Source organism: Erithacus rubecula (genome assembly GCF_903797595.1).
Source record: "Erithacus rubecula genome assembly, chromosome: 2".
Classification (NCBI taxonomy): Eukaryota; Metazoa; Chordata; class Aves; order Passeriformes; family Muscicapidae; genus Erithacus; species Erithacus rubecula.
Genome location: NC_136685.1, coordinates 86930558 through 86956786, shown reverse-complemented (window position 1 = coordinate 86956786; position 26229 = coordinate 86930558). Strand labels below are relative to the sequence as shown.

The window sequence follows — 26229 nt, the reverse complement described above, 5'->3', positions numbered from 1 at the left end:
TGGTGATTAATTGTGCCTGGATTAACAAAATGCCAGCCTTTGCTTATTGCTTTGGGAATAAGGAGGAAAAGAACCAGCACTGCCCTGCTAGAAGTGGGTCAGTCACTGCATGCAGACATTGCAATGTGCAAAAGGGCAGAGGAGGAGGAGGAGAGGAGGAAGAGGCTGAGAAACTGCCATTTTCTCTGCTGGCAGGAGGAAGAATCAGAAGGGGTGACTGGAGGGGCTGCATGGAGGACAAAGGGGGTGTGTTGGGAGAAGCAGGCTCAGAGGGAAGATGGGAAAGGCAAGAAGACCTCGGGCAGAGCCTGAAGAGATGAATGGTGAAGACACAGTGGAGGCAGCCATACCTCCCCCCACATCAGGGCAGCGAGGCAGGCAGAGGGCAGCCACTTCCCAGGAATGCTAGGGCTCTGCCTCGGTGGTTTGAAGTCACATATCTAAATTTTAGTCTTCTTGCTTTAATTTTGCAGCTGCCAAAAGCCACAGGTTGCCCTAGAATCCAGCCTATCCTGATTCCCAGAACAAGCTCCCAAAGCTTATCTTTGCATGGAGAAAATGATGGTGCTGATCATGAAATGCACCAATTTTAAGCCATAAATTCCAAGACATTTAGTGAACTTTATGTTTGCATGACTGCACACTGTGCTCGTGTGTTATCCTAATTACTGAAAATATTACCATGATGTTGCCCGAACATTTTGCCTCCCATAACAACTGTGAGCCATGGCCACAGACAATTAGAAGCCAGAGGTTTAGGAGCACAGACAGCACCTATCCCTGCCCTGTAAAATTGCTCCTTTCCAGCCTGATTCCCAGCAGAATCCCTGGTTCCACATGCTGAGTGATTAGAGCAGTGCTTCTGAAGGTGTTCCTTCACTTCTGAGCAGGGCATTTATGTCCATTCATAAAGCCCCACAAATATATCCCATTCACACTGGGAGCCCACCCCCTGCATTAAAGGATTAAGTTCTTGTTTATTAGGCTGACCAGATGTCATGTGCATGTGTGGTGGTTTTCCATTTCAGACTATGAAAGAAAAAAAAAAGTAAAGAAGAATCCCAAGAGTTCCTACAAGCCATGGAGAGAGCTTGGATTGAGCTACAAATGTGGGGATAAGGCAAGGCAGTGTGATTCAATGAGAGGGGAGAGCCCTGGGTTGTCTCCTGGATGCTGTAGGATCAGAGGTAAGTCACTTCCCACGTGCATGAGGATTTCCCACTTCCCACCTGGGATGTGACACCTTCCAGTTCCCCTTGGGTACAGAGTCCCACCTACTCCTCTGGGGTTCCAATGCTGGGGTCACAGGGCATTTCTAATGTAATATAAATCATCAAATGAAAGAGGGGATTTAAAAAACATTTATTTTGTTGCTGGTACTTCAAAATACTTTACAAGCCATATCAAGAGGATTTAGAAAAATCTTTCTTTATGAGTTGCTTTCTTTTCCAGAATAGTATCCTTGGAAATGACCCACTAGGTAAAAACAAAACAGTACTAAATCCCTGTGAAAACCAGCCCTTCGGATTTCCATGGATGTCATCACATTCAAAAGCCTGCACTGTTATTGGGTGGCACTGTGGGGACAGAAGAGCTGTGGCTGAGGACTGGCAGCACTGACATTGCAGAAGGTGCCATGGATCACCATGCAGAGTGCTGTGAGCACCTTTGTCTGTGCAGCAGGCTCAAACACTGACCCACAGGTCACCTCAGCACAGCCCAGGTAAGACACAGCCACAGCACAAAAGTGAAACCAGTGGGAAGAAGAAGCCATGGAATAAAGAACTCCTCTAAACAACTCACCCAGTTGTCCAGGTAGCTGCTTGTACCTTTACCCCTTATTTTATGCACTAAATAATATGACCACTATGCTCACACAGATATTTGCACCCCAGCTGTGCTGGCAGGTTTTGTTTTTCCAGGTGCCAGGCACCACTCAGGAGTTCACATCCTCAGACTGAGTGGACTCGAGGTTAGTTACCACGTCATGCTCATCAGACCGAACACGTAATTTTTAAAATGTCTTTGAGAGGTGACCTCCAGGGCTTTTGGCACGTCCTTAGGGAATGATCAGCCATAGAAACTCACTATGGGTTTTTTTAGACAATTACTGGGGGACCTCATGGAGATACTACTCAGGAAACAGGTAGAGGGGGCATGTGGGAGCTCACTCTTTCCTCCTGGCATAATTAACTAGGGAAGCTGAACAGCAACTGAGAAGAGTTAAAAAGTACTTGAGATGCTTGGTAGTATTTGCCTGCCCTCTGCACCAGCTTTGTTGAGAAACACCCATGTGCCAGAAAGAGCAAGAGAGCTGCTGTAGGTTTTGAAGGTACTTCTCAAGCTGCCCTCATACTTCTACATATGGTCCTGCCATTTTATTAAATTCTTCTGGAGTTGCTCCTGACCTAAGCTAAGTACTTTTCTATTGACATCAACTTTTGCCACTTCACTATTCACCCCCAGGTTATTAATAAAGCATTAAACAATATTGGTCTGAGTCTCGCTCTCTAGGGCACCTCATTATTAATCTCTTTCCCTACTAGAATTGGCCATTTATTCTACACCCATTTATAACCAGATTTTAATCCATGACAGGACTTTACCTCTCACTTTGTGGTTACCAAGTTTCCTTAACAGTTTCTTGTATGGGTGTTTATCAAAAGGCTTTTGAATGTCCAAATAAATTATTTTTTTCTGGTTGTTCTTTACTCACTGTTTTATTAACTCTTAAAAGTGTAAAAGGTCTGACTGGCAAGATTTATTCTTCTAGCAGCTATGTTTCTTTTTCTCTTTTGCCTGAGACTTGATATTTCCCTGCAGATTGTAAAATATTTAAAAGAGTGACCCTCTGAATCTAGTGCCTTGAAGCAGTACCAGATGTGTTGTCAATGTTTAATTAAAAAAAAAAAGCAAATGTAATATACTGCTGACTTTCTCAACTACTTCCTTGTAATGAAGTTAAGCTAATAATGTAAAATTTCCATGAGCTCCTCTGTCTGTGTAAATATTTACAGGGTTTTTATCGCTGCAGTACCAGATTTCCACATACATTAACGGAGTTATCCTTATAACACCTCTCTGATATAGGGAAGCTTTAACCCCAATTGCCTGAAGAATCAGGACACACTGACATCTGGCACATAAAACCTGAACTGCTGTGCTTTGAGAATAACAGGTTAGGAGATAAAACACTTTCTCCCACTTACAGATGCTGTATTCATGAAAAATGCAAGAATCATCACAATTCACAAATGGAATGAAAAAGGTTCAGTGCCCCAGCGTCTCTTCCCAAGCTCTCTAAACTCCAAAGTTCATTTTTCCCTTTGGAAAAATGCAGAGCACTGCAGGTAAAATTCGAGCTTTTCTTTTTTTTTTTCCACAGGGTATCTGAGCTCGTAGGTTTTTGCTGGCTCTGCTAGTGACCATTTATTTTGGACTCATACCCCTCATCCAGTGTTTCATTACGCATTTTTACTCCAGCCAGAACTAATACAATTGGCTGCATCTCAGCTCGCTTCAAATATACAAGGAAGTGAGTTTCCTCAGAGAAAAGAACTTCAGAAAAAGAGATCCTGTTTAAAGTAAAAAACACTTTAGAGATTGTAAGAAAACCATAAAAAGGCTACAAAATGTACATGTGTGCAAGGGTCCACTGCTGGCCCCACATCCCTGAGGAAAGAGAGGCTTTCCACCCTGCCCTGCAAGCTGACAAGTCCTTGGCAAAGCAGGGAATGACGGAGAGGTTGCCCATGGGAGACCCCTCAGTGAAAAGGTATGCAGTCCTTAGACTCTGTTTTCAAGAGACTTCTGGCCTCATGTCCGAGGAAGGACTTTCCAAGAAAGCTCTTCTTCCACATAAGCAGCCAGAATAGATGGCCAGGAATTCAAAGGGTTATGATGTAATCTAAAATTTAAAATAAATTATTCCTTAAGTGTCAAAGAGGAATCGTGTGAGCACAGGACAGTTCTGGAAGAACAAACTTGCTCAGCACAAACTCTGAATGATTCCAGCTGCAAGCTTCCATTTGTGGTTTTTAAAGTGAGATATTGAAGCTACCTGTGTTTGAAAATGTGGGAGCTCTTTTTTGGGGCCTGAAGTCAAAATCCCTTTAGATTATCAGTGGGACTCTCTTGAAGATGCCTGCTGGTGAGAGTTAACAGGGAAAATGGAGCTCAGCATAGCAAAGTTCAACAAGTCCATAGAGAAGGGATGCCCAAGCTGGGCTGGGGGCAGAAGGGCACAGGAGCATGGGAACTTGAGGTTGCTCCTGGCTGGGTTTTGAGGCCAACTCCCAAAAGTCTTTCCCATCACCCATTCCCAAAACACAAGCTTTGCCTCCAGGATGACCACGGCTCCTGCAGCAACAAAATTATTTCCCCAAGGAGCAGCCAATGTATTGCCACAATCTTAATCTTATTTAGTGTGGTAGCATGGTTTTAATTTTTCCTTGTTTGATCTCTCAGCTTTAGGAATATTGATAGAAATAGGGGCTGTGAGGATTAAATAAAGAGCAGCTTGTTGCATATGAAAAAATACCCCTCAGTCCTCACTTTCTCCGCGGTGATTCAGCTTTTCCACCAGCGCTGCCGAGATAAAAGGCTCGCATGTGAGCAGAAGTGTTAGCGAGGGCTGTAATGCTTTCAGCGCAGCCTCTTGCAAAAGGGCCTTGGCTGGGGGAGCAGATCCCGGCCGCTCCCAAACCTCCTCCAGCGGCGGGAGGCGCTGGGGATGCGGGAAGGCGGCTGTTCCCTTCTCGGGCTGATCGCCGGGGCTCGCTGCTGGCTTCAGGGCAGCTCTGCTGATGTGCCCGTGTGGTTCTCGCTGCCCTGGGGTGCAGGAGGCGGATCCCCCCTCCCCGGGCCGAACCGGGCCGAGCCCCGCGGGCCGCCCGCCCGCCTCGGCATCACCCCGGCACCGCCGCCCTAATCAGTGGCAGGCCGCGGCCGCGGGCTAATTAGAAACATCGAAGGGGCTTTCTATCTTTTGAAATCTGTCTCTCAACATCAAAGTGCTCCGCGCAAGTCGTCCTCCAGAGGCCGGCTCCCATATCTAAATGAGTGATGTATTTCATGGTGTCTGTCGGGAAGGATATAATGAAGAAAACCGGCTTTGAGACGGGGCATGATGTGAAAAACAGGTGGCCCGCTGTTGCGGAGCATCTGTTTTGCAGTCCGGTTGTGTTCCTGTAAACTGCGCAAACACGGCGGGCGCGCAAGCTCCGGGGATGCTCACGGGATCCCCGCGTCCCTGCGGACCCGCTCCCTCCCGGCTGCGGGAAAAGCAGGCACTGCCCCCGCCTCTGGGGGATGTGCGCCTCCGACACACACCCAGAGCTGCGGGCACCATGCGAGGTACCTGGAAAAGAGAGATCTCGCTTCTCTCCGCGCCGCCCCCACGGGGCTGCAGCATTCCCAGGGCCACGGCTCCTCGGAGAAGCCGCTCCCCGCTCCATGAGCCCGCTCCATCGGGCCACCCCTGGTCTGCCTGCACACAATATTCCACTGAGCTCGGAACGATTCCTCTATGGGCTCGCACAACGGAGAGAGCTATACTCTGACTCTTATCTGCGCAATAATAAAAAGTGTTGGCTCGTATCAACCAAGCCGTAAATCCGGCCGAGCGTGCACGTTTCAAAGGCACGGACAAATCGCCGTGATTTCCCCGGAGGTCACGCAGGACGGCGGGCAGCGGGAGGAGCGCACGGCTGCTCCCTCCGCAGCGCTGGGTACGGGATGGCCGGCTGGGAAATAATGCCCCGAGTCCCTCCAAGAGCCCTGTGCCCTGCCAGGAGCCCGCGGAGAAAGGGCTCGGCAGCGGGGAAGTCCGGGGCGTTGGGATCCCCCTCACCGACCGCGGGAAGGCAACCGAGCCTCCCGTCGCCTGCGGGGGAAGGTGGGATCCCGCTCAAAACAGGGACTGCTGCAGGTGCCACACTATATTTGGAAATGCATTTCCTACCGTTACGAACGCCTTTATTTTTGGGGGGGGGGGGGGGAGACCAAAAAACCCCAGCCTGCTACTCGTCCTCTACACCCGTGAAAATCGCACTTATCGCAGTGGAAATGGGCTGCCTCTGAAGGGTAGGGATAGGTAAGAACAGAAACGATGAAGGAGAGGAAAAAAAAATCCCCAGCCCCCAAAAAGAAACAAGACCCGAACCCCCAACCAACCCCAAACCCCAGCCCATGCGTAGAAGCTTTTCCCCCCGAGGAAAATCCCCGGTGCCCCAGCCGCAGGGAGGGCAGGTGGCACCGCCCCGGCGGGCGGAGCGAGCACCGCGGGCTGCGCGCAGCGGGATGCGGGAGCGCGCCCGCGGAGGCTGGGCTGGGCGCCCGGGAGCCTGCAGTCCCTGCGGGGGCACGCAGCCCCCCCCCTTCCTACAGTGGCTATTTCTATTTTAATTGGTGATTACGCTCCCTCCCGTCACTTTTCTGCGGTGGCCGGTGCCAGGCTCGGCAGTCCCGCGGGGATGGGGCGCCCGGTCCGGCAGCACTCCGAGCGTCTGCCCGCCCCGAGAGCGGGACCGCGGGCGGGCTGTGCTCCCGCTGCCTGCCGAGGGCTCTCGGGAAGCGGCGACAGAAAGGCTCCGTGGCTGCTGGGACAGACGGTCGGTCTCCACACGCCCTGCCAAGGCTGCCTCCTCCCGGTCTCGCCGCTGCCTCCGGTCCCCGGGCGCTTCCCGCGGGTCTGGGCGCCCGCAGCGGGCGGGCGGGGTCTGGGGCCTGAGTTTCCCTGAGCTCCGTTTTTTGTCAGTGCTGGAGGAAAAGCTTACGATCACTGATCGCTAGTTCCCGGGAACCGCGGCGGCTGGTTTTTGGTTTGGCTTTTTTTGTTGTTTTTTTGTTTTTTTGTTTTTTTCTTGGGGTTGTTCATTTCCCCTAAGGTCTGTCCGATGTGTATTACCGAAATGTCCCGTCCCTTTCCCTCATTGGAAATGATTTCCCATTTCTATTGTGGTGAACTTTGCCTCGCCTGACTCTTTACGGCTTTTCTCTTGTTGATGGTCTCTCCTTTGTGGAAGTTTCGCGGGCTGATTGTATTTGTTAATTAGTTGCTAACAGCATCGTAATGTGGGCTTGATGGATAACCATGTCATTAGCGCTCACCCCTGCAATTCACATTTCCAACCGGGCAGGGGCTACCCCCTGCCGAGCCCGTGATTTGTGGCTGTTCTTTCCCGTGGGTGACGCAGCCCCATCCCCTCTGTGCTCCGCTCTCCTCCGCGCTCTGCCGCGGCTGGAGGGGGCGCGACCGCTGCAATTTTTACTCCGACTGACGAACCCACAGCAGCAGGCTGCAGCCGCCTCCTTTCTCTTTATTTTGGTGCGGAAAAGACATCGAACCCCTCTCCTTTGTGTGGCTCTGCGGTGCTTCGTGGGTGCTGGTACCAAACCCCTCGGCTGCCGGGGAGGGGGATAAGGGCATCCCTCCCAAACCGCTGCCGGCGCGGCATTCCCCGGGCTGTGGGAAGAAGCACATCCCCAGAGCTCGCTCCCCGCCCGGGGCCCGCCCTGCCCGGTAGCGCCGTCGGGGGGGTCCGCCCGCCCGTCCCGCCCCTCTCCGCGCCTTCCCCGCCGGGGGGCTCGGCCGAGCCTGGGAGATGTAGTCCCGGCTCCCGGGCTCGCCGGCGGCCGGCGGGGCTCCTGCGGGGGACTACGTTTCCCAGGCCCCCCTGCTGCTCGGCCGGGCCGCGGGAAGGGCCGGGCTGTCAATCAGCGCGCGTCGGCGGGGGCAGCGGGACGGGGATCCCCCCGCCCGCCCCGCGGCCCGCTAATAATAAGTGCTTCAGAGCCTTAAAAGCGGGGAGGCAAGTGTCATGCGGGCGCGTCGTAAGGGGCAGAGCTCCGGCTGAGCGCCCGGGGCTGTTTTGCCGCCGGCAGAGCCGGGAGGGGGGGGAAAAAAAGGGGGAGAAAAAAAGAAGGAAAAAAAAAAAAAGCCCCTCGGAGCTGGTTCCCGGGGAAGGGGCGAGAGGAGAGAAGCCCGAAAGGCTGGACGAGCCGTCAGCGGAGTGGCGATGAGGCGCAGGAAGACTGCGGTGGCGGCCGGCTGCTGCCTCGCCTTCCTGCTGGGCACCCTGCTCAACCTCCTCTTCATGCCCGGCTCCGAGCACCCGCCGCCCCGCGAGGAGCTGCCCCCGTCCCCGCCCGGCGCGCCCCTCTACCCGCCGGAGGAGGAGATCGGCGGCGCGGCCGCCCTGGCGCGGCAGATCCGCGAGCGCTACGAGGAGGTGCTGCGCTACCGGCAGCACCGGGCGGCGGCGGGGCGGCGGCCGCTGCGGCCGCGGGAGCGGCGCCTGATGGACCTGGCGCCGCCGCGCACCTCGGCCGAGCAGCCGCGGCCGCCGGGGCCGCGGGGCCGAGCGGCGAAGGGGCCCTGGGCCGGCGCCTCCGCCGAGCTCTCGCTGGAGCCGCCGCTGCTGGGCTGCCGCGACATCCGCGATGTCAGCGGCGTGCAGTACCTGGGCTCGGGCTACACCAAGGCGGTCTACAAGGCGGTGCTCAACCGCACGCTGGCCGTGGCGCTGAAGGCGGTGGACTTCGGCGGGCACGACATCGCGCACTGCGTGCGGCAGTTCTCCGCGCTGGGGGACTGCTACCGCCTGGCCGCCTACAAGATCGTCAAAGAGATGATCCTGCTGCAGCGGCTGCGCCACGCCAACGTGCTGCAGGTACGCGGAGCACCCGGGGCGGGCGGGTCGCGCTGCTTCTCCCCGGCTCTCTCGGTCCCGCCGCGGGCAACCTGTCGGAGCTACCGCCGCCAGCCCCGGCGGGCGCGGGGAGCGGGCCGGACCGGGCCGGGGAGCTCCCGAGAGTCCGCGCACGCCCCGGTCCCTGTTCGGTGGGCAGGCGCGGTGGGGGTCGCGGCCCCGGGACAGATGTGCCGGTCCCTGTCCCTGCCGCGCTGGTTCCGCACATCCCGTCCCCATCGCGTCTCCGCAGGAAGGCGAGCCGATCCGTGCTCACCCCCCGGCGACAAGTGAATGGCCCCGGCGGGGTGCGCCGGGCCCGGGGCAAGACCGGGAGCGGTGCGGGATGCGGCGCGTTCCCTCTCCTGCCCGGCATCCTGCTTCCTCGTAAACAAAACGAATACTGAGGTGGGGAAGAGGGCGAGGGGGAGGCTGAGGAAGGACTAGGAAATCCAAAAATACTCCCCGAATGGGGAGAGTAAAGGCCGGTTTGAATGCCAGCGCCGCTGGCTCCGGTACCCCTGGCAGTCTCTGCTGGGACTCCCGGCGGGCTCAGCTGGATCCGCGCATTCCCGGCACACGGGTCAGCCCGGGGGGCTCACCCAGCACCGGCCGGGTGCGAGTCCTGCTGGCCGGTGCGCCGGCAGCGCGGCACTTGCCAGAAGGGGCTGCATTGTAGGGCTGTTACACATCAGCATGAATCTCAGCGGGTCCATTTGGATGTAAATGCTGGTATGGAAATTCCTATTGCGTTTCGCATAGCATGAGCGTTGCAGTAGAATAAAAAATGAACGTTAGACCAGACGGTCTCACAGTAGGTGCTTTTTGAACTGAACCGGGTAAAGGAGTTTTGTGTTTCTTCTTCGGCAGCTGCAGCAGGAGTACCAGCTCCCCCACGAGAACTTCAGATCCCAGCGATCAAAGCTCTCGAGTTTCATATGCTGTTCAAAGAAAACTAGTAATGATTTATCCACGACAAGAAAATAGATTCCTTCCTTCCTTCCTTCCTTCCTTCCTTCCTTCCTTCCTTCCTTCCTTCCTTCCTTCCTTCCTTCCTTCCTTCCTTCCTTCCTTCCTTCCTTCCTTCCTTCCTTCCTTCCTTCCTTCCTTCCTTCCTTCCTTCCTTCCTTCCTTCCTTCCTTCCTTCCTTCCTTCCTTCCCTCCTTCCTTCCTTCCCTCCTTCCTTCCTTCCCTCCTTCCTTCCCTCCTTCCTTCCCTCCCTCCTTCCTTCCCTCCTTCCTTCCCTCCTTTTTCCTTCCTCTTTCCTCGGTGGGGCCAGGTCTAACTATAATGCATAGGGAGAACAACGTCTTGCAAAACACAGAAACCTCCTAGGAAGGATATTAGTTGCTCCTCTGAACCTGTGATAAATTCTGTTTGAAAAAGCCATACTTGGATGCAGGCATCGTTACTGGGTGCTCTGAGAGGACTTTGTTTCCCCCTTCAAGATTGGTTTTGTTTTGTGTTGTTTTGTTTTTCCCAGCATAAGCGAGTTGGCCAGCGTTTGTTTTCTAAAGTTGAGTCATTTTGGTAGGCACTGGCATTTCTTTCCCGTGTTACTCGTGTGTAGTTTTCTTTGCAAGGATGAATTTGGCAATAATTTGGAGCTGTCCCTTTCATAAAAAGCGAGGGGGGATGTGCTGTCTGTCCCCGCAGGTGCGGGCGGGGGGTCCTATGGCAGCGCTGCCGAAGTTGCCCAGCGCTCCACTTCCCTCCAGAGCAAACCTTGGAGGAGCCACAGGAATTCACTTCTCCGGTCCGGGATGTCAGGTGGACTCTGAAGGGGGAGGCACAGGCGAGGTGCGGGGTGTCCCATAGCAAGGGACCGGGCAGGAGCAGCTGGAGGATGAGCAGGCACTTCCACCAGCGCCAGGAGAAACACGCCGAGCCTCCGTGCTGGGAAAATGCTCTCATGGGCAGAAATCCCGTCTGTTAGTTAGGGCTTCGTATTTACATGCCACCCCGTTTAAAAATAGATTACGCTTAAATCAGAAACATATTTTCAGATTCATTCCGATTTGTCATTGCGTTTCCTTTTGGCTGCCCCAGCGGTGCTGCCAGGAGGGAGGGGAGCCCCGCGCCCCCCGGCCGTGCCCCCCCTTGTTGTTTATTGCGGTGTGGGACTCACGGGCCAGGCATGAGTGAGGGCCAAGCCTGGGACAAGGCATTGCCTTGAAAGGAGAGGTCAATACCGACCTGACAGCGCTCTCTGGGCGCTGTCGGGATAGCGCTGTGGGCCAGGAGCGGGTCTCCGGTGTCAGGCAGGAGCAGCAGAACCGGTGCGGAAAATGAGCACCAGGAACAACATGAAATATATTGATTATGCCTCTGCTAAAATCTCACACAGGACAGGATCGGCCGACCTCGTGATTTTTAACTTGTTTTCAGCGAAAGCCGGCCCGAGGCTTAGAATTCACAGTCCAGGGTTTGCTGCCGAGGCAGAGGAATCAGTTCAAAAGCCTTTGGCTTTTGACAGGCGCTCCAGCTCCCATTGGAGCAGCGGGACCGCACCGGCTGCAGACGCCAAAGGCACGATGCCACATCCACTGCGCCAGCGAGGGCCGGGAGCTTTCCTGACTTTGCTTCTTACCTCGGTTCTGCTCCTTTTCCCCCCTCCCCGGCGGCTCCTGGCATTCCCAAATGGAGCCGGCTGCTATAAATAGCGGGGAGGACGTGCCACCCTCCTGTCCTGTCACCGTGTCGCGCCGGGGGAGGGCAGGGCTGGCGGCTGGGGGACAGGGCAGGGATGGGGCGGCTCTCACCGGGTCGCTCCGGGGCTGGGGGCGAAGCGGGGCCGCTTGGGGCGAGCGGGAGCTCTTCCTCCCTCCGCATCCCATCCGCGGGTGTGCGAGGGAGCGACCCCCGGGACGCGTCCCCGCCAGCGGCCGCCCTGCCTCCGCTGGAACTCTCCCGGGCATCCCCGGGCAGGGAGGTGGCGGTTCGTGAGTTTCTGTCGCTGAAAGTAAAGTTTCGTGTCGGTTCAGTCCTAGGAAAGGGGGTTTTCCTGTAAATCTCTGGCAGCTGACAGCCTGAAGTGTAGTTTGTAAGATAACAGGCTTGTTCTTTACTGTCTCAGCAGTTCTCATTCTGGCCTGTCTCTTGTCAAAATCAGCTTCTTTTTTTTTTTTTTTTTTTTTAAGTCATCCTTTTAAAAAGACTTGATTGTTGTACAATATATGATAGAGAGGAAAAAGAGCTCTTTCCTGAAAGTACCAGTGCCTTCAGACAACATGCTGACATATCCTCCGTACCCTCCGCCCAGGGCAGGAGCCAGATGTGTCAGCTCTGGCAGATGTGGTGAATCAAGCCTAGCAAAAGAAACGCGGGAAAGCAGCAAGAGGGAGAGTGGTTTCCCGTTAGGCAGTGCTGAGGGGAAGGCAGCTTGCCTTGCTGGTTTTCTTTCCCCGCTCTGCCCGTCCCGGCGCTGGGCCACCGCCGCCCCTTGCCCCCGCCGTCTGGGGCTGCCCGGGGCTCCCTGGGGCAGCGGCCGCTGGAAGGGCAGGTGCAGCCTGCGGTGGAAACAGATTTGCTTTGGAGTGGCGAAGAGAGGGGCAGTTCATTAAAGTTGATTTTATAATGAAGGGCGCCGGGAAAGAGGGGGAACTGGGTCACTGATTTGTTGTAACAGAGGATTTAGCGGCTCGCTAATTGCTCTGCAGTCGCTCCGTGTCAAATGTGATGCCCGATCTCTTCCTTTCACTCCGTGCTGCATTTTCTTTTCTTGCCGAGTTCAAATACTGCTGTCGGAATCCTGGTTTTTTTGTGCATTTTAGTGGGGAAGATGATTTAGTGTGCTTTATTTCCTCCCGGCCCATATTTGAGGAAGAAAAGAAAATCAAACCATTTGCAGTTAATTTCAAACAAGGAGCGCGATTGTAGTGACACAAAGGCAATGTTTGATTTACTGTAATAATGTAATTATAGTCCTGGAGTATCAGAATTAAGGGTGGTGCCGTTCTTTCTTCGTTTGCATTGCTGAAGAGAAGGGAGGGAAGGTCTAAAACTGCAGACGTTTGGAAAAGTGCAAGCTTATTTCTGTGACAGCTATTTATCAGCACTTCCAGTGTGAGTTCACAATGATTCATTTAAGAAGGAGCTACCACTCTCTGTTTAAAAACACACACAAAAGCTCAGGGAAAAGGGTTGGCTTTGTTTGATGGTGATGGGAGACGCTGGCTGCTAGCAGCACCAATGGCTTGCTGGCTTCCCAGATGAGGCCAGTTCGTTTGGATTATTTAGCTTTAGTGAAGCTAAAATGTGTAATTCAAATATTGAGATGGCATCTGCACTAGAAAAGTCATCATCCAATTATCAAAGCAGTTTCTGTATGAATTGGGTCAGTTAACTCTATTGTATTTGTAACTGATTTGTTAAGATGATCATGACTATGGGGAAAATATTTGTGTCTTGCAAAGTTAATTGATTAAAATAGACTGCAAATAGTACATCACTTACTGCTTACAGGTAGATTTAAGATGTGCTAGCCGATCACAATATCTTTAAATACCCATTTTAAACAGGATTTTCTTTTCTTTACATGTGATAATTAAGAGGTTTTTTTACCCTGATGGTTTCCCTATACATATGCATAGCCAACAGGATAGGGCAGTTTTAATTTTAATGTGATAATTAAAATAATAAAGCTTTGTATATGGTTTACTTATTCCAGGTGGAAGTAGACAATCTTCCCAAGTCTGAAGAGAGTCAATATACAATTAATTTCCAGTGCAAGCTTATTTGCATAGGGATTGTGTGGACTCTTGGAGTTCTGGTGCTTCACCATCCTTTTTGCAGGAATCCACTGTTGTTTTCACAGAAGGCAGGGGGAAGGGGAGATTGTGCTATAGTGGGAACAGCGACTCAGGGACATCTTCCCTGTTGCCAGCAGGTGGGCATTGAGTCGCTTTTGTAGTGGCAGTGGTGCAGGATTCCCAGCAACAAATCTTGCCTGTGTCTGGCTGGAGTTTGGCCACCAGAACTCTGGGTACTACTGACCTGAAGAAAACTGTTGACAGCAGCTGGTGGGAGTCTATGTGGAAAATATGTCACTCTAATTTTTGGATGGGGCAGCAGAGGTTCCCAGTTCTTAGGGACCAAATCTTTCAAAACCAAGTGCCTAATGAGTGAGGCTGGAGCTGGATGGGCTGTGACTGTGTACCCAGATACTGGATTGCTGCATTTAGGAAGGTCATGTTAGGCTGGGAGTGTTTTCTAATGTTTTTCTAAATTGCTTCAGTTGAGCTGCTCTTGGGGCAGGTTTGTTAAAGATGAATGAAGCTCCTCATGGTGCAAGACCAGGCTGACAGTGGTGTTTAACTGGTGTTGGCCTCAGAGGAAGCTCAGCTCCCAGCCAGGTGAGCCTGCCATATCTTGTCAGTGGCAGGGGAGGTTGGCACCTCTCGTTGGCCACCTCCTTCCTCTGGAAATTGCTGCCACCACCCACCACTGGTGAGCTGTGAAGGAGCAGCTTCTTTGCCCCAGCCAATCCATTGCTTGGCACGAGGTGCACCCTGAAGGGGAGGAGGCATTGACATCTCTTGGGCACCCTCTGAGATGGTTAGTGGTGGTGGACATGAGGTGTTGGGGGTGGACATTGGTGTGGTGAGTGTACAAAGCAGGCAGTGCCACCTGCTGATGGCTCAGCAGAGACTGCCTGCTGCTGCTAGCAGATGTCCCCACAGCCCCACGGAGCTCGGGCTGGGGTGGAGAAGGGCAGGGGGAGCAGACAGATGCGGTTTGGCGAGGAAAGAGGAATTACACAAAGTGCTTCTTTATTGTGAGGCTGCTTCCCCAAAGGCCCAGATGTTATCCTGCACTTTTAAGAGTGAAGAAAGGATCTGTTAACAAGAGCTCCAGAGCTGCTGGAAGCATGGGGCTGATACAATTGCAAACCCACTCTTAACTGTTCCTGTCCCTGGAAGGCAAGCTGCACATCTTGATGCTGAAGTCACTGAATAGTATTTTTTTCCTATTGAATTCCTTGGGATGGCAGAGGATGTTCGACTTGCCAAGCTGCTGGCAGGAATGACTTTCCATAAGGCATATGTCATCACATAAGTTAGAAGGGCTACATTGTCCCTCCTTTTGAAAGTAGCATTCATAAAACTAATCCCAGTCATTTGTTGAATGATTTCTATGGTTGTTTCTCAGTTTTATGTGCCACATAAATCACTGCACAAGACTGGTTTGAATTTCTGCCTCCTTTATGGGAGATGATGACTTGCAACCTCATCCAGTCTCTTTGAGGAGAGCCCAGCACTGCTTCTTCTGCTTGGTGGCTTTGGGGAGATCAGTGGTCACCACAGGATGCTGTGGGTATGATCAAGTTGTCCCTTGCTGTTTCTTATGGGAGCAACAGTGAATGAACAAGGTCATTCCAGGCTGTCAATATCCTGACCTGGAGTTAGTTATGACCAGGACAGAATTGCAGAGGGAAGCACATGGTTTTTGTAACTTATCCTTCCATTCCCCCTGCCCTCCAGTGTGGCACAGCTAGGTAAATCTCTCCTCCCTGGTACCCAGTGATAAGGCATGTGGGAATTGTTGGCAGCTGCACTGGAGAAGGTTGAGACCTGACATTGAGAAGGGTGGTCAGACACTGGAACAGGCTCCCTCGAGAGGTGGTCAGTGCCCCAAACCCATCAGTGTTAAGGAAGCATTTGAACATTGCCCTCAATAACATCCTTTGACTTTTAGTCAGCCCTGAAATTGTCAGGAAGTTGGACTGCATGATCATTTCCTGTCCCTTCCAAGTGACCAACTGAGATACCATATCCAATCCTATCCCTGAATTGGATCACTGTGGGCCTTTTGCACATTCTCTGCCTTCTAGATGCAGCCATGCTTGGGAAGGGCAGGCAGGGATGTGGCAGGGAGGAGGAGAGGACCCTGGAATGGGATACCAGGGCTGGTAAAGCTCTGCTCTGGTGTCTTTCTGCTCTCTGCATGGACACAGAGTTGGTGGATTCAGGCATCAGCTCAGTGCTTGGAAGTGCTGCTTGCCTGGTTTGTGAAGTGTCTATGTCAAATGTGCAAGCTGGGCTTTTAAAAAGATGTTTTCTGTGGATTCTTTTGTCAACACAGTCATCTGATGGTTCAGGTGGATGCCCCATGACATCTACCTTCTGTTGCTTTCTTTTTCATTTAAGTGATGGCCGTGTAAAACTTGACAAGAACTGGTTCTCACAGGCACTGTGCTAATACTAATATTGACTCTAGACTAATTTTAAGGGAGTTGTTCTTTTTCATCACACTCAGCTGAGCTGCTCAGTTTAGGTAACAGACACCAAACATGGGTATTTTATATTGTTTAAAGCCAAATTTGGAACAACTTAGTCTGGATAGACTTGCCTTTTTCTTGGACTATGGAACTGCAGATAGATTTCAAGCTCATTTTAAAGCTTGCCATGAAAAAGTTCAAAATTATATGACTCATACCTAAGAAAGAAGAATTATACAGATGGATTTATAATAATGAATCCAAGACAAGCATTTCTGTACATGTGATGCACAGAGGTCATTTGACAGTTTTGTGATGCAAAATCATGTCATGACATGGGGTTAAACTTGTGGTGCAGTGGAACTGAATGCTGTGGCTGTGGATGGAGGTCAGGGGAGCTTCTGATCTGGCTCTTTACAAGATAATGAGCTATGCCTCTGGTGATATCAGCCTGTTTCCATTGAAATCATGGTTGTTTGAGTGATCCATTTGTCTTCACTGGAAGGCTTTACAAGAGTAGGCTGCTTGAGTGACTAAATATTTGCAGGGCTGGGCCTTGAGCTTGTGCAGTGCAATGCAAATTCAAAGTGCTGTAAATGTTTTTAGTAGAAGAATTTTCCACTTCAGAGTATAAGGAAAGCAGGGAGAGTAAAAGGGAGATAATGTTACTAAATCATAAGATTATAGCCAATTTAATATGTGTCAGAGCAGCAGGTATGTATGGATATGTATACACACATATGCCTCTAAAATATATGGAGATATCTGTGGACCTTTATGGATATAGCAACAGATATGGGTAAAATGCACATAGTGTCAGTTTCTGAGTTCTGCATCCCATTTTTTCTGTTAATGAAAATATTTAGTAACATGTTTAGTAGCAGTGCCAGGAATGAAATTCTTGTACCTTTTAGTTCTTATGGAGTTTAGTGCTAATCATAATAATTCATTAATAAATAAAGCCTAGGCAGAACTGTGAATTTAGAGTTCTGTATTTGGATTACCCACTACTTGCTCTTGGTTCCAAATCCAGCAGCAGCCAGCACACAGTTTGGGTTCCACTGTCAAAAGATTCTGCATGGTGCTGAGGATGTTCTATGTGAGTCTTTTTCCAGTGAAACTCAGCACTTTGCTGGGCTAGATTGCTGTATTTCAATGGGAGAAAATCAATTACTTCTCGTGAGCCATCTCAATATATTCTATAGCAGGAAAGTTGGCATTGCATCAGTCTTTAGTAAGTTTTGGCATTGGGTTCCCTGCATTTTCCAGATTCCCTGTGTGTTACAGGTTTGCATGTGCTTTTGAGGTGATTGGCAGTATATAAAATATTTTAATATGTATTTTAAAATGCACATGCAAGTGTTGTGTGCAAACATTAGATATCAGAACAGGCACACACATATATGTCATATATACAAAAATATATGTGTATATATGTGCTTGTGTATATATGTATGTGTACTTATACATGTGTGCACCATCAGCAATGAAAGGAAATTTTAAAAACCACAAGTGATTAATAAATCTTAAAGTGACAGAAATGTCTCAAGTCATGTACTGGTAAATTGTAGCTGGATCAGGCTGTGGTGGGGATTTCTGCTCTTGCAAGAATGGACTGAGTGCTTCAGGGTGAAAGGTGAATCCAAGGACTGGTTGCCTAAAAATATTACATTAACTTAGCAATGAAGTAGCAAGAGCTTCTAAAATACACTGTTCTGGTTTTGAAGCATAGCAGCTCAAGCAAGGGGCTCATCAAAAGGCCAGTAGGAGCTTTTTATTTCCCCTGGGCACCAAAACACTACAAAATACAATCTCGGCACAACCAGTTTTGATTAAGCAACTCTGTGTCCATGTATTTCTGAAAAGAAAGACTGTGTCAAGTGTTGACTACTGTCACTCTTCATACATGTGAGATTGTATTTCATTGCCATTTTCTATTGTGGGCAGAAGCTGGGTCCTGCTGTAGTCCAAATTAAAACAGAATAGCAGTCCAAATTGAAAGAGAAGAGAGATTTCTGAAATTTCCTTCTGGTAATGCAGTTGAGCCTGTCACTTATATTACAGTTGGTAACAGTGTGCTTGAAGTTCGTGTTCTGGGACTCATAGAAATACCATGTTCATTAAAGAAAAGAGGGGAAAATTGCCAGTTTTTGTGGTTCTAGAGAAAGAGGAATGTTCACAATGTGGTGTGATATTTTTGGGAAGTGCTATGATCTGTACAGGGTCATTTTGCCCTCAGCAATCCTGCCACAGCCTGGCAGCAGAGCCCAGCTGGGGAAAGTGGCTGGAGACCTGTTTGGAAGAGGTGGGTCCTACTGTTTGTGGCTGAGAAACCTCCATAAAGGAAATGCAACACTTTGGCAGTGGTTCAGGTTTGACATTTATTTTTCTGAAAGTCCAGCCGGGGTGTCTACAGTGAGGCAGGAGGGGTCATCGTTTGAACAGACTTACCCTGCTGATGACAGCTTAATAAGCTTCTTTATTTTGTGTTTTTATTCAGCAAGCTTGTTGGCTTTTGTATAGAGGCTGACCTCTGCTTTTGCCCTCCCCTGCTGCCCCAGCTCCTCTGAAAGGGGCACCTCTGTCTCCATAATTTGTAGTAAAAGGGAATTGTAAAGGGAGGTGAACTGGCTGGCTGTAGGGACAGGGGCTCCTACAATGTGATATAACTTTCACAGGGGCCAACCCTGTATGCCCAGTGTGCCTAAAAACTGTTGGGAGTTAGTGGGAAATTTGTGTGCAGAAAGACTAATGCAGGACTGAGCCTTTATGACTGAGAAAATCCAAAAGGCAAGGGAATAATTTGGTGAACGGGGCTGCTCGAAAGAAATGAATTATGACACATGATGTGAGAACAGGTCAACATTTCATATCTGGCATAGATTTTTCTAAGCAGCAGAAAGGCATCCCAGTATCATGACTGTTTGCTATTAGATTCTACACAAAAATATATTGGGGTGGCATTTAAATGCAGTGACTCTGAGATAGCAAAAAGATGTGGGGTTGTATTTCTTTCCATTCGTTTAATTGGAACCATACTGAAGAGGCGTATGAAAACCATCACTCTTCAATATGTCTGAAGTGTAGCTTTGTGACGCTGAGAATGATGTCCAACCTAATAGAATTTCAGATAGAGGAGATATTTTGGCTCATCTTTTGCTCCCAGCTATATTCAGTTTCCCCGTGTGGTTATTTTTCTTGTTATTGTATGCACCAGCTATCTGTTTCTTACTTCACTGTCTGGGAATACAAACCATTCTGTCTCATTTCTGACCTTAAAATGGATTGGACAAAAACAAAAGGAAGTTAAAAAAAAATGTTTTGGGTAGTACCCTTGTACTTGTTTCTTGTGTTGTGTAAGCTTTTGAAACGAAAGGCCTCAGTATTGCTGCCTGGGAATATTTTGCATCTATATATATTCTGTATTTTGTAACATCTGTGTGCTGGGTGGTGGTTCATCAGGAGGGGATGAATGTAACCATTTCAGATGCTTAACTGGCTGTTGGGACTTGCCCAGTTTGTAATCATGGTAATTGCACATACAAATATGGCCATGTAATTACATGTGCATTTTTGCATTTAGTTTCAGGAGTTCATTTAGAAAAGTATAAATATGGCCCAATAAATGCTTTATATCTCAGATTTCTGTGCCTTTATAACTCTGTGTAATTATGTATCTGGAGAGATTTCACTTATGTAAAATCAATAAAGAGCTCAGGTTAGTTTATTGATATAGTCATATACTTGGGCAGTGGAGACTTTTGCCAAGGTACAAACTGGACACTAAAATGAAAGAATTATTGGCAAAATTCCAGCTGAGAGCAAACCTAACTTGTTGTTATTACTATTGACATTCATGGATCGAGATACAATGGACATAAATAGGTACTGTAATTAATTTCTGCTCCTGTGATCCTATGCACATAAATAGATAGTGAGACTAGTTTTTTAATATTTTTTGTGTAGATATATATGTGTATTATGTTTGTATTATCAGAAGGAATGGATAATCGTTTGTCTTGTGTGTTTCTATTCCCAGAGCTGTTTTCACAAACATTGACAATGTCTGATGGGGACTGATACCTTTTTTGTATTCAGTGTAACTGTGAAGCAACAGTTACTGCAATACTGTCATTTCCCAGTCTGGGTTGCTTGCTAATTTCACTTACAGCTTTTTTTTTTTTTTTTTTTTTTTTTTTTTTTTTTTTTTTCCACTGGATAATATTACTGTGCTAAAGACAAGAGCTCAATTCTGCAGATGATACAGAAACAGATGCTAGGTTTTGACACTCAGAAGTGAGGGTTTTGAAACTGCTGAGCTTTATCCTGTCTCCTTGGTGTGCCCACACACACGAGGGGTGGGAAGTAGCTTGTAAGCAGTGCAGAATCCTACCTTCCCTGAGAAAATAATATATGTTCTGCTAAATAATTTCATTTAATTCCACTTTTGGTTAGTGCAGATAGTTTAAACAGTTGTGCTGACGTGAGCCTCTAAGATTTAACTCCTGGCATTAAACTGCACAAAAGTGGTGTCACAGATGATAAGGAACAAGCCCAAGTCTGGTCTGAATGGCTCTAGATGGAGAAATTACTGTTGTTAGTGTCTTTGTCATGGTTGTGGCAGTAAAGACAAACGTCCCTTCTCCTACTTCAAATGTTCATATCGGCATCTATCACAAATCCTCCTTTTGGCATGTTTTAAAATAAAATCCTCTAGCTCTTTTTTTTTCTGTTTAGGTTAATGTCCGTGTTTAAGCAGCTGTTTTGAAATACAGTGCCATTTTTACACCAAAAAGAAAAATTGTTTACTTCTTTTACATTTTTTGGCACCCTTTTTTCCTCTAAATGTAGACAGCTACAGTCAAAACTAGCAGCATGGCTCATAACAAATCCCGTCTTTGCTGACTTTAGCCTGGGCTTTGCTTTTCTGCCTGGGGAGGTCACAAGCTCTAAGAATGTGCTGGGATGTGCTCACAGGGGCTGTGTGCAGCCTCAGCTGCTCCCTCTGCTTTCCTCATGATTTGGGATCACTCCTGTCCTGGCTGCCCCAGCCTGGCTTCCCCTGCAGGGCCATATCTGAGCACCCTCAGCACTGAGGAGCCTCCCCTGTCATCTTCCCTGAGCTTATTAAAGCTGAAAGAGGTTTGGAAAATCAAATTGCTCAGGGCAAGGCAGCAGAGAAGTAGCAACAGGGCATTTTTTTTTTAATGCTGCATTTTCACACCAACCCTTTTACTGTATGTTTTATTTGACTGGGGGCAGAGATCACATTTAATTTTATTTCATGTGCATGCTATTCTGGCTGGAAAGTTGTGATCAGATCCTTATCTGGCTCATTTAATATCCTCTCTGCCAGGGCTTGGCAGAGAGTTCACAGAAGCCTGTCCCCCAGCCTGTCAGACATTGTCCCACTCCATATAAAGCAAGACAGTCTCTCCTTCACAGTCTTTAAATATTCTTCTAGTGCAATTATTTGTGCAAGTGGAAATCATTCAAATATGCTTGGAAAGCAAATAAAAGAAGAAGCTGGAGTATGGCTGAAATTGCCATTTAAATGCTTTTAAATTGTAGAAACTACTGGCAAATAGTATTTTGAAGTATTTGTTCTGCTTTAATGATACCATACACAGAAATTTATCAGGTATAGCGAGAGGCAATTTCTGTCTTGGAAAAGATAAATGTTGGATTTTCAATTGCTTTTTAAGGTGCTGTTTTTGCCACATTGCCACTCAAGGCACAACAGTATTCCTATGGAAAATGTATTTTACAATATTTTTAAACATAAAATCAGTATTATTTAGTCAGGTATTGCATAGGTTTAATTACCTTTCTTTGGATAGTTTTCTGTTTCTGCATTCATAGAAAATGTTAAATTTTTATTGTTGTTATTTTTTGACTTGCGTATTTGTCATGGGTTTACCCTATCTGGATGAGAGGTACCCCCAAAAGCCACTCTTTCTAAAGGCTCATGGATTGAGTTAAGGAGAGGGAGAAATCACTCAGCAATTAATGTCATGGGCAAAATTCTCAGAATGAAAATAGTTTAGTTTATCAAATCATAGTAGGGTAATGAAAGATAAAACCAAATCTTCAAAACACCTTCCCCCCACTCTTCCCTCCTTCCTGGGCTCTACTTCCCTGCTGATTTCCCTGCCTTCTTTCCTGAGCAGTGCAGGGGAGTGGAATGAGGGTTGTGTCAGTTAATCATCTGTTGTTTCTGTGGCTCTTTGCTCCTCAGGGGAGCATTCCTGAGAGTCTTCCCCTGCTCCAGCATGGGGTGCCTCCCACGGGAGACAATCCTGCATGGACACCTCTAGTGCTGAGTCCTTCCCCTGGGATCCAGTTCTTCATAGACTGCTCCAGAGTGGGCTGGATGTAGAGGACTGGATGTAGTCCTGCAGTGGGCTCCCTGCAGGGTCACAGTGCCAGAAGCAGTGCTCACAGCCTCCTTTAGGAATCCACATGCCAAGGTGTTGATGTTGGCTGTGTTGTTTTCAGCTCTATGGCTATTGCTACCAAGACAGCAATGACATCCCAGACACACTGACGACCATCACTGAGCTGGGCTCGCCTTTGGAGATGATTCAGCTTTTACAGACTTCCTGGGAAGACAGATTTCGGGTGAGTAACAGCTGTTCTATAAGGATTTTTGGGACAGTGAGAAATAAATAATATTATGAAGCAGGGGTTATGTACTCTTCAGCGTAATTCACATTTATTAAGAGTTTGTTTTGCATATGATTACATCTTGGTTTAGAAGCAGTATTTAGCACTCCCCTTCTGCAGTGTTTAAGATGCTGCTTTTTGTTATTTTGTCTGTTGATGTTATCTAATTGTAACCAGTTCTATGGTTTTTTCATGATATCTAGAAACATTTCTTGCTTGCTAAAGCTTGAGGCCCAGGAGTTTTGGCATTGTGCTCTGCAACTGGGATTTAAATAATATAAGGATGTTACATTTCTCTCCTGATCCTTATCATAGGTTTGTTTTATAATTGTTTTCTACTGCTTCCTGCTCTGTTCATTTTTTCCTGGGGAGAGAGTGAAATAAACGTACACAAATCTCAAACCCAGTTTGTCCACCGCACTGGCAATTTACCAAGAGCACGAAGGTCACCCTTAATTTGTCCAAAATGAAGCCAGACTGCAGCAATGCTTTGATCAAGACAGTGCTGTCTCACTTGGTGTACATGGGGAGGTGTTGTCTGAGGTTCACTCCCTAGGACGTTGAAAGGCAGCAGCAGTCTCCAGCTGAAACCCTTTGGATTGCTCAGCTACATCTGGGCCAGAAAATTAAAAGTGTGCTGAGTGAACTCTGAGGGGAATGAGCAAGGTGCAGCCCATGGCTGTGCTGCTGCATTGCTGCTCTCCCTGCAGGCTGTGAGCAGGGCTGGAACCTGCTGGAAGTGATCCCCAGCCATGCTTCCTTCTGGATCCTGCCTGGGGACGGTGTGGGGGAACAGCCTCGGTGCTGCTCAGACCTGCCACAGACCATGCTGGCCAGTGTGCATGTGGGATTGAGTTTCTGTGCCCAGGAATGTTCCCTGGCAGAGTTTATTTTACTCATACAGCTGGAGCAAGTGTGTTCCCTGCACTAAGCTTCAGCTCCTTTTTCCTGAAAGAAGTGAGGTCTTGGTAAGCAGCAGAGGGACTCAGCAGGGTTCCCAACACACAGAACCACCTTTCTTTAGCTCATCTCATCCAGGGAATGCAAGTCATAGACTGGGACATATATAATTTTGAGCAATTATGCACAAAATAAATTACCAAGAGATATGTGAGATTATGGGTAATAAACAGAGAAATTTCTTTCCAGTGTGGACATTTGTGAGTGAGCAGTTGCAAAGGGAGATAAAGAATTAGATTAAGATCATCACAGAGGTAGAATTACAGGTGAAACATTCCTGTTACCATCCACTGTAATGAAGTCCTAAGTGATGTCAAGCTCATTCATTTGTCTAGGATGCAGCTAACACAGAAAGGAAGGAAACAAAATTGTCTTCTTGGTATGTGAGACTTGTCTGTGGTCCAGTCCTGCAAAAATGACTGCATAGGTCCACGAGGCTCTTTCTGCAATTAATAATTTCCTTATGTGGATGGACTCAGCAGTGAGCTGAGTAGCCAGAGGTGTGTGCCACAGAGCAAAGCCTTCACCAGTGTCATTAAAGCTTGTTGTGAGGGGCATTTGCAATCCCAGCCTGCAGCAGGTCTGCATGGCAGAGCCTGTTGGGGTTGGCACAGAGGTTGCTGGTGCAGGAGCAGGGGGCTTTTTGGCATTTGAGGAAGGGCATTAATTTTGGATGACAAGCTGTGGGTTTGTTCAAGCTAATCTCTGAGTTTGTTGGCATTTGAAGATACCTATATCATAGTTAGCTTGGGATGAATGGGCTTTTTCTCTACAGTGTATTGCAGGGTAACATAGAAATGAGTTCTGTGTCCTTCCAAACATCCCCATATGAACTATGGTATCCTGTAGGTAGGAGAAAAATGTCTGGTCCACCAGTAGAAGGATGATGTAGAAGCATGAGATGGTTCTAATGTCCCACAAGTGAAGGTCTGTGAGGGTTAATTTCAGCTATGCTCAACTTTCCTATCAAGGTTGCGTTGAGGGGCACACTTGAGTGTTTGTTTTAGCTCCTAGACTGAATTTGGATTTGACTACTTCAATGCACGTGCCCTTAACATTTGTATTTTAATAGAAAACAAAGATTATATATGAACAGTAAAAAGCCTGCTAAACTGAGTAAGACCTGTTATTTGTTTAATACATAAAATAAAAATTCCATTATTTAACTGTGTTCATATTACTACTACATCTGGATTAATAGGTTACATAGTGGACTCTAAAGGAATGCATGAGTTGAAAACAGGACTTTGGTAAGGGGGCTGAATTCAATGTTCATCAGGGTTGCTGTCTAGTAAGAGTTACTCAACTTTCTAACCTACAGTGGAAAAGTGAAACATCAGCACGGAGCTCCCACCTCAGGCTCAAAGTTGTGTATGAGGGTCCTTCAAGGCAGACAGATGTATGCACTTACCCTGAGGCATGGTGAAGAGTTACATTGGACTGTGCAGCTCTTCTTCCGGGGAGGAAGAAGGAAAAAAGAAGCAGAGGAAACAGTGGAAAAAATTATAAAAATGGTCAAGAGGCAGGATCAGTACAGAGGCAATACAGACACTGTCTGCAGTTGGAGCTCCAGGCATGGGTGCAGGGCAGTCCAGCCAAATTTCCAGACCTGGAGTTTGTAAAAGAGCAGGATCAGGCTGTGTGGTCAACGCCTGTGCATAATGAGTTATTAAAAGTTAAAGCTTTTATTTCTGTTAAAAGTAAGAATAGCAACAATGAGCCCTGCTTCAAGAATAGTGTGGGAAAGTACTTGTAAAGAAGCTTATTTTTGTTTCAAGTCTCTCAGGGTTTTACAATCAGCTATGTTAATCCTATGAAAAATACCTTGGTTGCAACATTTGGTTTTGAGGGTGAGTTATAATGCTTGTATTGAGTCATAAATTTATGAACATATCTTCAGCTAAAGTGGTTTTGTTGTATGCTTTTCACTGAGAAAACAATGGGAGGTACCCATGCTTTTGTGTTTCAGATATGTCTCAGCTTAGTTCGCCTGCTGCATTACTTGGCTCACTCTCCTCTTGGCTCGGTGACATTACTGGATTTTCGCCCTCGGCAGTTTGTGATCGTGGATGGGGAGCTGAAGGTGACAGATCTGGATGATGCCAGCGTTGAGGAGAGCTCTTGCAACAGTAACAGCGACTGCTTCATGGAATTCCCTGCCAGGAACTTCACCCTGCCCTGCTCGGTTGAGGGACGGTGCCAGAGCATGAACGAGAAGAGGAATCTCTACAATGCCTACAGGTCTGTGATGAAATAAAGTCAGGTAGATATAAGAGTGGGCCTAGAGCTCCAGCATCCCTTATAGTTATTCACATCAATGAGCAAGTACTGTCTCAGAAACAATGCCCAGGAGTAAGTGAAGCCATGAATAATTGTTTCATTTGTGAAAATACATGGCATTTATAACGTCTGAAATGTTTTGCATACTCTGAGTGTGATTCACCACTCAGTCTAATTCTGTGTTGGTTGAAGCCTGCTGAATTCTTCACTCAAGTAGAGATTTTCATGGGAGTGAAGCATAAGCACTTTTGGAGCTGGGGGCCCACAAGCTCTGTGGTGAGACAATTCCAGCAGCTCTTTGGTGTGAGTTAAGAGGGGTCATCACGTGTTTTGCACCACCAGCTGAGCAAAGGGCTGGCTTCAGAGGAAGGCTTAGAGCTCAGTTCACATCCTGCCCTCTGGCTCAGTGCTCCC

At 48.3% G+C, this 26229-nt stretch overlaps 1 protein-coding gene across 1 annotated transcript in view; it reads left to right on the top strand.

Moving 5' to 3' along the window:
* Positions 1-7600: 7600 nt before the first annotated feature.
* Positions 7601-26229, top strand: part of PKDCC (protein kinase domain containing, cytoplasmic) — a 35824-nt gene continuing 17195 nt past the window's right edge. Inside the window, exons 1-3 of the mRNA XM_079298405.1 lie at positions 7601-8672; positions 22408-22530; positions 25505-25776. Of these exons, the coding sequence (XP_079154531.1) occupies positions 8019-8672; positions 22408-22530; positions 25505-25776 (1049 nt within the window). The 5' untranslated portion in view covers positions 7601-8018. The remainder of the gene's footprint in view (positions 8673-22407; positions 22531-25504; positions 25777-26229) is intronic.